The following is a 13,126-nucleotide window of genomic DNA, read 5'->3' as shown; positions in this document are numbered from 1 at the left end:
GGGCCATGGGGAAGCAGCATCTGCTTTTAAAAGTTATTTCCCATCAAGGCAAAAGCATGAAGTGGCAGGACATGACCTGCTATAATTTACCATCATCATACTTCCAAATTTGCAGATTGCTAATTGTTATGCCAATAACTCCAGAAAACTGTCCTCTCATACATGCCTCCAATTCCTTTATGTACTTACATACTTATTTTTCATACTAACTAACAATCTGCCTTGTATTAATAGGACTAGGCTGTGCAACTCTGGCCATACAGATTCAGCCATGTTTATGCCAGAGCTGAACCAAACCTTATTGTCATTATTTATATTAACGTAATTTAACCATGCCTGTGGCTTCGCAAGATTCTTGATGCCAAAACCAGCGTGATAACCCAGCCTCTATGTTCCAGTCAAACTATCACATTTCATGTTCCGTTTTCCATTTAGCTATTGTTTTTAGATGAAAAGGCTACATCTATAATTCAGCTGTATATCAGACAACGAAGCACCTAATTAACTAATTCCCTCCTTGTATTTCTGAAGATCTAAAAACATGAAGAGAATGACCACTTGACGCTGAGTCAAGCCAAGAGAGGTTGTGCAACCTACCATGGCGATGCTGCTGCACAAGTCATAACTTCTTGCACTATTTTGGTTAATTCAGATTAGATTGTCTGACAAACCCCTCGGGTCACAGCAGGGTGAACATATGCTGTTGATTAAGAGTTCTCTGGTGTTGCTTTTCTGGTTCATGGTTCAGTATAATGCAAACATCGCTGTTACGGTACAAACATGTCACAGACCTATTGAAACACAAAACCAGTATGATGCCCTTGTTTTGGAGCTATTCTGGGACACTCTGTGTTCAATAAACCCTGAGACTATGAAAACCAGGAGTGATGCCCCCATTATTCCAAATCTCTCCCCTTTCTAGACATACATAACTCACATGAACTTTCCAGTAGTGCCAGAGGAAAGTACTTTGCAGAAATAGTCTGTTTCCAAGATGAAAGAGCGAAATAAAGCTTGGAAATGGTTACAGGTGTACCAAAAGATCAAATGAATACAGAGGGGAAAGAAAAGGAAGTTGGAAAGAGTCTGAGGAATGGGATGAAATTAAACCACTTCTGCCCTGTTAGCAGTTATTTGGTAACGCAGGAATCCATTTCTACATCACACAGTTTTAAATAAGAGACTATTAGAGAGGCATACAGGACCATAATATCAGCTAGAATGTCACTGATAGCATCACACATGTAAGAAATGGAAAAATGTATGATCTCAGCCTGATAGTTCTGTGTCTTACCAAGAGCCCTGTCCAGTCCAGCTCTCTGGGTCATTTTCAGCATGAAGGCTTTCTAGAGAGGCTCTGGGTTAGAGCTGTCAGTTGACCTGAATTTAATATTTCAATTGAAATAAATTGTTATTTCAAAAACTTCTAACCACATTTTCCCATTTCTTATCACAGCAATGAATTACGTTTCTTAATGTCACCAGTAAAAGTCATTTAACATGTCACTTACTCGTTCCAGAGATAAAGCTAGCCTGATGCCAGTACCAACAGCTGTGCACTCTGCAACAGGAAATGAACAATAGAAAACAGCTATTGGAGATCAACCAAAGTTGGCTTAGAAGACACTTCCTCTACTTTGAGGATATAATGCTGTTCATCTTTAACATCTCTTTACTATTAGCTTTCTTTCATGCCATACAATTATGTTTATGTAAGCTACATCCCATTAAATACCTGAACAGAAGACAGTCAGATGGGGAAATAGATGCTCATTTAAAAAAAAACAAAAACAAAAACAAAAAAAAGATAGATGAGAAGTAAAATTTCTAAGTACAAAGCAGATCCTTCTCTCACAAAAGTATGGAGAAAATTACCACGAACGATAAGCATCGTGAAATAACTCATGAAGAAGTAGATACTTCCTTGAAAGATAGGAATTCAAAAGCACGGAGTAAAAAAGACCCCAAGGCATATAACAAAAGACAAGGAAGTGAACCTGACCCAGCTGGTGCTCTGAGAAAGGCCACATTTGCAGCAAGAGATGACATCAGCATGGAGAGGCACTAGAAAGGTGACCTTAGATGCCATAGGCAACCTTCATTCTCACATTTCCCAGCTTCATCACACTCAGCTTCGCAACTGCAGGAAACTTTTGTTTCTGCACAGATGTGCGAGTGCTCAGCTGTCTTTTCCCTTACACTATGCACCAGTGCCACCAGTGGTGGTCTGCCTCTGTTTGAAGAAGTTTGTCACTCCAACCTAAAAGCACCCTATTCCCATGACTGTAGTTAACTATAAGGCTTCCAGTCTTTTACATCCAGTAAACGTCTAGTCATTACTTATGTTATGTAGTGTTTTGTAACCTCTTCCCTGTATTTTAGCCTTCACAATAAGATGAATCAACCAGCTGCAAAAAACTCCAGCCACCCAGAGTTTCATAGAATTGGATGCAGTCTCCCTTTGACTGCTATTACAGACACAAAAGCTCCAGACTTGCTCCATGTAAGCCTGTCACCCGACAAGTAAGCATTCTCAGTCCATGCTGGACTGGGACCATTGTCACTTTGACTAGATTGGCGCCTGTCTGTGCTGCTGCTGAAAACCTTCTTCCACCTTCTGCATTGCTGGGAGCTGGCACCCCTACAGCTCCCACCATGCCCACTGACACACGCTGCTGCATTTTGAACTGGTAGCACTAAACTGTCTGCTCAGCAAATTAAACAGCTACTATCACATGCGGAGATGTACCTCCCTTCTCCTGCTCTAATCATGCTGGCACTGGGTACAGCAAAAATGTGGCACCATGAGTGAGCGGCACAGACATCATCTATTCAGCAGCGGGAACTGTAAGGACCTGCTGGGACCTGGCTACACATACCCACTGCTGCCCTGATTTTGCTGCTGCTGTAACCTGCACTTGCTGGAGGAAAGCCACCATAAAAATATCCATCATATTATGTTTATGCCTTCTGTAGTAACATTATAAAGTGTCCTGTGAAGGAGGATATAGGCAAAGGCTATTGCACCTTTACAGGATATATATGAAGAGTAAGCAAGTAAGCAATTCCTCACCTCTTTTACAAGCAAAAGAAAGGATAAAACATGTTATTAGCTCATCTAATCAGATGGACTTCAGGGATGACTAAAGGAATTGAATTATTAACAAACCAGCTTCATTCTGTCAGTGCTTTACTTGGATTTCAAGTTCTCCTCAACAAGTATCAGTTGAAGGACAATTACCATATTTATTTTGTAAAATTCTGCATGTATTTACATCTAGTCCCCTTTTACTAAAAAAAAATAATAATAATTTACAAATTTACTGATTAAATAGCTAGAAATAAATGGTTAAAATTTGAATTAGAAGGCATTGCTAGTGAAATACCTGTGCTATGTGACATACTTATAAATTATCAGAAAAAAACAAATAAATAACAAGTAATAAAATCTGCAAATGGTACAGAATTATTGGGCTATTAGAAGCAAAGACAACTCACAGGAGGCACGGTGTGCAGGATGATAAAAGGGCAGAGAAAATTTGATTTGCACAACATACAAGATAATCCAAGAGAAAAAAAAACTATACACAATAATACACAAAAGAAAAACATGCAATAATCCATTCTAAATTAGCAATTTACATTCAAGGAAGTGATTGTGAAATCTTTTTGCAAAACTTGTGAAGATATCAGCTCAGTGTTGAGCAGCAATCTAAAACAACACTAGAGTATTAGAAATTAATTGGAAGATCACAGAGAAGAAAAGTTATACCACCACATAAAGCCTAGTGCATCCACACCTTGAATTCTGCAGGAGTACCAGTCCTTCCGTTTCAAAAGAACAACAAGTATAGTTACAAAATAATAGCTTCTGTATAAAGAGACATTAATTAGGACTTCTTAGTTATAAAAAAAAACAAAAACAAAGGAGAATGGGCTAAGACACTAGCAAAGTGAATGGGGAGGTGTTATTTACAGTGACGTTGCTTCTTACAGTACAAGAAAGAGGGATCTTAAATTAAGATACTAAAAAGCAAGTATAAAACAGTTGTCACAAAAGACAAACTATATTATAACTCTGCAAAGGGAAGCTGTGGAGATCAAGAAAACACATGGGTTTGAAAAGTGATAGGAAATGCATGGAGAATAAGCTAACAAAGCTCTTGAACACACAGATATGACTGTTGGAACATGAAACACCTGAGCCATGGACAAGGTAAAACAGTATTTGGGGGGGTGTCTGTAGAACTGAAGGAAGGTCACAGGAATGCAGGTAACAGAAGCCAAGACCAACTGAACCACTGAGATTTAATTGGTCATATTAACACAATTTGCTGGGAAAGTTGAGGAACAAATGACATACCCCTCCAATGGAGGTAAATACTTGACAACTCGCATGCAGCAGGACAGGAACAGGGCACAGGAGAGTTCATGGTTCTTATCCAATAGCCTATGATTTCTACAGGAAGCTCTCACTGTACTTTTGGCTATTTCCACACAGCATGTCAGTTACACACACCCCGTCATACAGGATCTTGGCTTGAACCACGTATGAAATCTTGTTCTTATGGTCATACAGCAAAATCCCATTTGAATGAAAGGCATCCCAGGGAATCTCCCTTTACCTCTAGTGCATTAGTGTATCAGTCAAGCAGTATTCCAACTAGTTAGTTAAAAAATGCAGTACACAGAAAAAAAAATAATCCCCTATAGTAAGGATTTAAGTTAAAATTGACCTTGAAAGAACTGATCAGCAAGGCAATGGTGAGTCAAAGGCAGGTTTCTACAAACGTGGCACTTGAGTCAAGCAGCTTCGGAATACACAGGAAAAACATAAGGAGACAAGGAAGTAGCAAAAGGCACCCATGTGTTCAGATACTATCAACATCAGGACCTAACACAAAAAAATAATGTAAAAAATAAGCTAGGTCTGATAATCATGTTTAAATTCCCTCACTCTTTAATATGGCTAAGGAGGCACTCAAGAAAGGTGTCAACAATGTTTGCAATAATTAGCAGTCCAAATCACATCAGAAGAGATCTTAAATCATATCCTTAAACTCATCTAAATCTCATAAGAGAATTTCTTCAAGCTACTTTTAGGAATAAAAAGAAGTACTTCTGTGGAACTCTTGACACAAGTTTTTCCACTTGTAAAACTGAAGGAGACATCTGATAGCTTAACACAGGATTTTATAGTTTCCCTTCAAGGATGTCATGAGCAGATGTTTTAACTGAAACACCTGGCTCAGAAGTCAAGGACTTCTATAGGCACAGAAAGTCAGTAGGAGTTCTTCACTTTAGGTATTCTTTCTACCACTCAGAATATACACACATAAGAGCATTGCACAGTTGTGCCTTTCTCTAAGGACCGAGATGCACGTTGCTCAGAAGATGAGCTTTCTAACTGTCAGCTTACTTCCAGAAGCCCCAAGAGTGCTTTGCCATGCATTTTTATCTACCATAGCAGCTAACACACACATTGTGGAAACACAAGTACACAGCTGGGGAAAACCCAGGAACAAATAAAGTGAAAACTGACACTAAACATCAAGAATGATAAATCTTCTAACCAAACTACTGGATATGGCTTAGCAGTAATTCACACGAAGCCTCCATTATTACTTTGCAACTTTATTTCTTTATAAGTTATTGGTATAAAGTTTAATATCTAATTATACAGTAATCTGGGGAGTTTAAGGGAAGCTTATTTTGTCCTTTTTAGTGTCTTTTGCCATTTGGTCCTCAGACATGTTTTAAGAGGACTAATATTATACGTGTACCTTAAATTTCTGTACAAAAACACTTCAAGCCTTTGTTTTGTTTTTCTGAGTAGGATGCAGAAATCATGCATATTGTAGACAATATAATGGTCAAGGAAATATTTTCCTCTTTAAACTAAGGCAGTTAAAAACCCATGAATATCAATTGAGTAATTTGGAAGAGTAAAAAGGCTTCCTCAGCGCTCATTTATTCTTTGAGCAAATATGTTCAGCAAGACACACCCTCTTGAAATTGTCGTTGATTTGATTGCTGTCTGCATTGAAAAGACAGCGATTGTCAAAGACAGCATTTCATTATGTACATTTTATAATGTCACTAACCCATCCACTTTTGAATATGAACTCACCAGCCTTAAGCATTGTGTAAAACCACATGCAAAAATTGCCATAAATTTTTTAAATAGAACCAAATTGGCAAGTTTTTTGAAAAGGATATTTCAATGTTAAAAAAAATATACTGTCTATTAAAATGAGCACTTCAAGTAACTTAAATATCTTTAGCAAACATTTCCAGCAAGACTCTCTGTAAAAGAAATTGTTCTTAGAACAAAAAGCTAATGAATGGCTATTTAGACACTAATTTTTCAACACAGTGGTTGGTCTGTGTGAAACAATTTGTTATCTAAATAAAGCGAGTCCATTACACTGTTAAAAAAACATACATTAAGCAGGACTGATTAACTATTGCATTTCTGTATTTACAAAAGTGCTTAGCATAACAAAATTACCTAAAAAAATATAAACTTTACCGATATCATTTGGTTTTCTATGTACTCCTAGGTTTGCACTTGGAGAAAAATAGTATTTACGTTGCTAGATTTTGACAAGTTTCCTATTATTTTTAAAGAAATTTAACAAAACTCCCCACACAAATGGACCCCTATGTAAGTCAGTTAATTTCATCTGGCTCATCATAGAGCAGAAGCAAATCCTTGAGTACTGAGCAGTATAAATAATTTTAGCCATTGTCTGTGGCATTAGACCCCAATACAGGCTGCCGACAAATTGGGCAAGTGGAATTTTCAGAAAGCCAGCGATCAATACAATGGATATGAAACTCATGCATACAAGGTAACTGCCTTAGCTTATTCCCCGTTACATATTCATTAATGCAAACACTACACGTTTTACTTATTTCATTTTCAGTGTGAGTATCCCCATAGTTCCTGGTAGAAAGATTGTCAATCTGCTCTTTGGTTAAACCTCTTAAACGATCGTCGTCATCATCTTCATTCAGCAAGAAGAAGTGGGCAAGTCGAAGTATGGGCAGCGTTCCATTTTCCACTAGGTTGTTAGCATCTTGAGACTGCCTGTTATCTTGGTTTTCATTATTGCGACCATAGCGTTGAGTATCATCACTCTGTCCATTTGTTTCCCTGCTGCCTTCTACTGCATGCCCACTTCTAGATGAAATCTCACTTGGATCACTGCTATTGTTTGCTGAACTTGAGTTATTCCGCTCTGGCTGTAGATCCGGTAAGTGATGACCACCTCTTTGCACTTCTGAGTTAGATTCAGTTTCCATTAAAGAACTCAGTTCGCCAAAGCCTGTCATAATTTGTCTAAGGATTGATCGAAGAGCCACTGATGAAGGTTCACCAAGCCCAGTTTCTGAAATCCGACGAAGAGGTATCCGTATAGTGCTAACGTAGGTTCGAATACCTGCACGTTCTGATCGTGATATCGTACGCCGAAATCCCCCACTGTCACTTTCAAAGGTAACTGTGTTTTCTGCCATTCCTACTCTAGAACGAGTTCTACTGGCAATACTGTCCCGATCTCTGTTTTCTCCAGGACGAATTCTTCTCACCTGAAGATCTAATGTAATTGTTGGATGTCTTCTAACAGCAGCTGCTGGCCTACTAGATTCCTCCTCTTCCAAAGTTATTCCCAAGGATGAGGCTACACTGGACAGCTGAGAAGTCTGATTGTTACCTCTTGCTTGTTCTTCAGCAGGCTGTGGAGAAGGCTGAGCTGTTTGTCTTCTACTTCTGCTGACGTGCTGTGCATTTCTATCCTGCCTCTGCGCATGTTCCTCAGAATGAGCAGTATCACCTTGCCTTTGCAGCGGAGAGCGGCTTCGACTACTTAAAGTAGACCTCAGTCGCAGGATTTCTAGTCTTTGGTTTGTACCCATCCGAACACTAGTTCTAGCTCTACCTCTTCTGACTCCAGAAGTACCTCTTTCTGGCATTTCTCTTTGCTCACCAGTAGCTGCAGAATTATTACGTGCACTATTTGTTTGGGAAAGGCCTGTCAACTCCCTCGTTCTACTCCTGAGCCTCCCTGAGACCGGATGAGAGGCTGCTTCAGAGCTTTGCGCCACAGTTCTTCTTATAGACCTGGTCCTTGCAGTGCTCGAAGCCTCACTGTTTGCCTCTCTTGCAGTCCTGCTCCTCGTTCGTGGGGTTACTGGACTGACAGCTCTTTGATGTCTTCTTTCTAAATACATTCTGCTACTATCTATACCCACATACTCCTCACCAGCAGTTTCAAAACTGTTATGCTCATGGTTTATGTTAATTTCAAGACTAAATCGGAACTCCCCACTGTTTGGGTTTGTTCGACTCACAGCTCTCCAGGTTTGGTTCCCACTCTGTCCACTGCGAGTGGCATTTCCTGTGCGACGAAATGTGTTCAGCCATTCAAGCAAAGAGTCACCATTTGAGTTTTGTCCAAGAACATCAGAATCTGAGAGAAACAAAGAATTGCAAACATTCATACAACTGCACACTCAGCACACTATGATGCACTCCAAATCCTCTACATGCGCTGGGCCCTGACTTCAGAAACATTACAGTAACAGGACAGCTACCTTGCTATGCTAATGTAATTTTGCTGAAAACATGCTGTATGTAAAAACATCACCAAAACTCATCAGTTCAACCTAGCATTTTTGTCTCACGAGCAGACACACAGACAAATTAATATGCCCAGATGGCCTCTTCTGAGAAAGTGTTCAGATTTACTCAGTCCAAAGTTACTTGTATTTGTCCAATATCCATCCCTCGCTTAAGCTATCAATTTGAGGGTATTCTAATCAGCTAATTTTGATAAAGCAAGGAAAGAAGGTTTTGTCTTCTTCTGGCAAACGTTTAAAAAAATTGTTGTCTATAAGCAGCAGAACAAACGATGCATGGTTTTGACAGATTTGTTCCTTTTGTGCAAATATACTCTTTTCCTACTACAATATCCACAGCTCCATTCCCACACCTCTTCCAACTACAAGCTCAAGAACAGATACAATTGTTCTGGTTAGAGCTAACTCCATGTATGAAGAAAGCCAATGGCCATGGTCACAGTGAAAGTCTTCCCTTGAAGGGATCAGATTAAGCTCTCCCTGCTCCATCATCTCCCTACTTTCATGAAACCTGCAAGAAATTTGGTTCCGAGTTGCCTATTCCTCTCCTGAACCTGACTAGAATTGGCCAAATGATTAAGCCAATATTGCTGGGGAAGTGAAGGCAGACAGTGCAGTTAATAAAAGCCTCACTCCATTAAAACAAATGGAAATAAAACAACAAAAACAACAAAACAGTGGAGAGGTTAACTGTTTCCCAATTAACTTCTTTCCTGTTCTAACTTCTCTAATACATGATAAAACCTTTTAAGAATCAGAAGGATGAAAACTATTTTTGTGCTGTTAAGTTTCCTAGAAAAGGGAAACCAGGAAAAGAGGACAAAGTAATTTGTGGCCGACATAAATCAGTTGTCATTAAGTATTTCAAATTTGTTTTCATATCATTAGGAAGTCTCTCACTTTTAAAACAATCCAGAGGCACAATGAAAAAACAAGACTTAAAATGCTGGCACTGGAATCCACCAGTCTTCCTCTTAACTATCTATACAGAACAATATTTATGCATCAGGTACTATGTGTATTTATATACACAAATGAAGAATTACCTCCAACAGTTCTACCTTCACCTTCTCTGTTATCCAGATCAGTCTGTGATGCCAGACGCTCCTTAGCACCCTCCAAGCGTTGCTGCAACTCTTCTGCTGTTATTTCCCCTGAAATAATTTAATTTTTATAATGCTGTTAGATAAGACACTATTATTAGTTCAACACAGCCATGCAGAAATAATGTTTTCTATCTTGAAGGAAAATCTTCAGAAATAAGGTAAAATTAATGAAACCAAAAAGAAAACAGCACTAGCATGAGATTGTAATGCAGATAACAGAGGAAGCAGGTACTAGGGTGGGTGAAAAAAAGATGCTGAGTGTGTGTCAAGAGCATGCCAACTTCCACCAAAAATTCAAAGCAATTTTCAGCAACCACTCAGAGGCCCCAAAAATTGCCACGTACCAAAAAATATACTATAGTATATAAGATGTTAATTATTTGGGTTTGGATATTACCTGTATATAGAGATGTTGCATTTGAAGGAGTTTAATAGATACAAAAGTTGGACTAAAAATATAATTTGTTAATTTTTACTGAATATCATTAATTTTGAATGGAAATTGAAGGGGTTTTCCTTTCTACAAAGCCACAGCAGTCAGACTATTTGAGTCATACAACCACATGAGGTGCCTGACAGTAGTGTTATTTCACATTACATCTTTTCTACTGAAGGTACCCACATCTTACCAGGCGTGCCAAGCAGGTTGCGGTCTCTCATTAACCTGTAGTCTTCTTCATTGAGTTCATTAATGAACTGGTAATAGGCCTCCTCCCTACTGAGGCGCTCCAGCTGTCGTTGTCTCTCATCTTCACCATGACTATGTTCTCCTGAAGATGCCTGCTCATTGCCATTTCCTGCACGGTGCCGAGAGTGATCCATAATGATAATGCCAGGCTGTCCTGAACAAAACCAGAAGGTTAGACTGCACAGTAATTACAGTAATAATTTACAGTAAAAAGTTCCCAGCATTTTCAATGAAATTAGTTTACTAATAGCTACAGATGATTAAGATGAACCAAGCTCCATGTTATTTGCCAAGTCAACAGTGTAGTTTATTATGCAACTATTTTGCTTCTAGATTGTTCAAAAGTAGCTAGAAGTTCCCTTTGCTCACTGAAAGGACATAGCAATTGGTACAGCAATTTTTAAATAAAAGAGCAATGACAGATTATTTTTTTTTAGCTTAACAAGGATATTCTAGAAAGTTAAAGGAATAACATAAAATTTATTTCCCTTCTCCCAAGTAAAATTCAACAGCAGCATGGAGTATTTTAAAAGCTAAAATGTTACTGAAAACATTGTTCTCTAATTGGACTGAAATTACCCAATGTAGACTTCTGACAACCACAGCTCCTGCTTTACAGAAGACTATCTATCTTCCACTTGAAACATTTACTGATAAGATGGTAAGACTATATTAGAATCTCAGTTGGTACCACCCCTCACGTAGCACAAAACCTACAGATACATTTTTGGCAGAACTGACTCTTTCGACCTTCTGACATTACTCCTTCTGATCTCTAATCCAAGGATTAGCAAACAAAAGGATACCCATCTCCAGGAAATCGGTGTGAAAGAGAAAGGGCTACACTTTACCCACAGTTCTTCAATACTTTCCAAATGTTTAACCAGTGGGACCATGCTATTAGAAGGCGTGAGGCATCACCTCTGTTGATTTCCATGCCATTACCAGCTCTCTCCAGCCCAGGATGGAGTCCTAACCAATCAGCTCTCAGACCACTCCCCAACATTCCTATAGAAAACCTGTTCTTCAAGATTAAATTTGAAAGAAGAGAAAACAAAGTGTCATCCTTTAACGGGGCTTCCCATTTAGCAAAAGCCATCTGTAATACCTGCTGAGGCAGACACCTGACAGAAGAGATCACTTCTCTAAAGAGATCAGGAGGCCAACAAAGCCAAGCATTCTGCTTATGTGTGGAAAAAAAAAAAGTTATTGGGTAAATACATTTTTTCTTGTCAATTCACCAACGTATCAAAGTCACTCAAGTGTTAATTATGGGGAAAACACAGAACAGCATTCTCAGCACACTCCCAATCAGTAATTAGTCTTCACAGGAAAGGTGATGAGACAACAAACAGACCACCAAACCAACTAACTATCAGACACACATTCAATAAAGAGTAAATCTTTATCAATGCTGCTAACAGATATGAAGAATCAGAAAATGTATTTGCCAACAGCAGAAGCTGGCATACATTTAATATACCTTTCTTATGTTCTTTGTGGGATCCACTCTGATGCATCCTTCGTCTCCTCATTTCCACCCCATACGCTACTTCTTGCCCCCAGCCCCCAATAGGTAACCACTTCTAAACACCTGTTCCCAATCAGTCTTTACACACATCTGCCTCCTGTGTCCAATACTGCATTCAATATATCTAATACTTCCTTCCTTCTTTAACTCACTTCACTTAAAATAAATCAAATCTGAATATCTCCCCTTCAAGACATTTTCTATTCCCATAGTATTTATGGGTGTTTTAAATTTACTGTTGCCCTCTTGGCTCAGCCTCCCAAGCTGTAGGCAATTACTGACTTCCATTTCCCACAAGGGCTATGCTCAAATCAGGTGACTTCTCATATCACATTTCTAAACACAAATTTCTCAGCCAGCTCTTTGTCTTACTACCCCAGTTTCCTCAAGACAAATGTAATTCCTCCCCCCTCAACACACAGTTAGCACTATTATTTCCCTGATGACACTTGACTACTATCATGAAAATATCCAATCCATATTGCACTGAATATTAAAGTCTCTCTGTCCCAGATGATTTACAACTTGAGATAAATAAAACAGGGAGGGGAAATAGGACAGATAAAATTCATTTAGTTTCATGTAAAGTTTCTATTTAGATGAAAGCCTTAAAACAACTAACATGTTACTGTTTGCCCGACAATCACCATAGTAAGGCAACTGACTTCCTGGATATATCATCATATTGCTGCACAGAAAAAATGACATATAAATTCTTAAGATGAAAAGTCCATCACATTTCGTCGCCCTCTATCTAAATTTAAACTGCTGTTCAAAAGGGAGGTTCTTTACTTTTCACATCTCATGCACAGAAAATCTGGAAATCTTTTCAGATTTTGTGGGTGGTAGAAAAAAATTACTGTTTTGTTGACAACTGTATGGTAGGATGATTAGTCACACTCTTTAAATGACTCACTTTGAAACAGTAAGAAGTGTGAAGTGTTCGGTTGTCCCATCTGTTTAACATAACTGCATGGATGAGAACTACTATCCATATTTATCAAACGCTATCAAAACTAAATACTTTGGCGCTTAAAATGTTTCAGAGTAGTAAAAGTTGAAAGGTATTCACTATATCAAAATGAAGTACTTTGGCACATAAAATATTTCAGACTACTGAAAAGTTGAAGAGCATTAACTACCAAGATGTAAAAAAAC

General features: G+C 38.6%; 1 protein-coding gene across 1 annotated transcript; it reads right to left on the bottom strand.

Annotated features, from left to right (window-relative positions):
• Positions 1-5,788: 5,788 nt before the first annotated feature.
• RNF6 (ring finger protein (C3H2C3 type) 6) lies at positions 5,789-10,571 on the bottom strand. Its single transcript, XM_009890609.1, has 3 exons — positions 10,379-10,571; positions 9,705-9,797; positions 5,789-8,474 (listed from the first exon to the last, which is right to left on the bottom strand). The coding sequence occupies exons 1-3, from the start codon at positions 10,569-10,571 to the stop codon at positions 6,742-6,744; spliced, it is 2,019 nt and encodes a 672-aa protein (XP_009888911.1). The 3' UTR covers positions 5,789-6,741.
• Between the last annotated feature and the right edge of the window lie 2,555 nt (positions 10,572-13,126).

Source organism: Charadrius vociferus, unplaced genomic scaffold (assembly GCF_000708025.1).
Source record: "Charadrius vociferus isolate BGI_N301 unplaced genomic scaffold, ASM70802v2 scaffold278, whole genome shotgun sequence".
NCBI classification, from domain to species: Eukaryota; Metazoa; Chordata; class Aves; order Charadriiformes; family Charadriidae; genus Charadrius; species Charadrius vociferus.
Note: the sequence above shows the minus strand (reverse complement) of the source record. Positions and strands in the feature narration are given on the sequence as shown.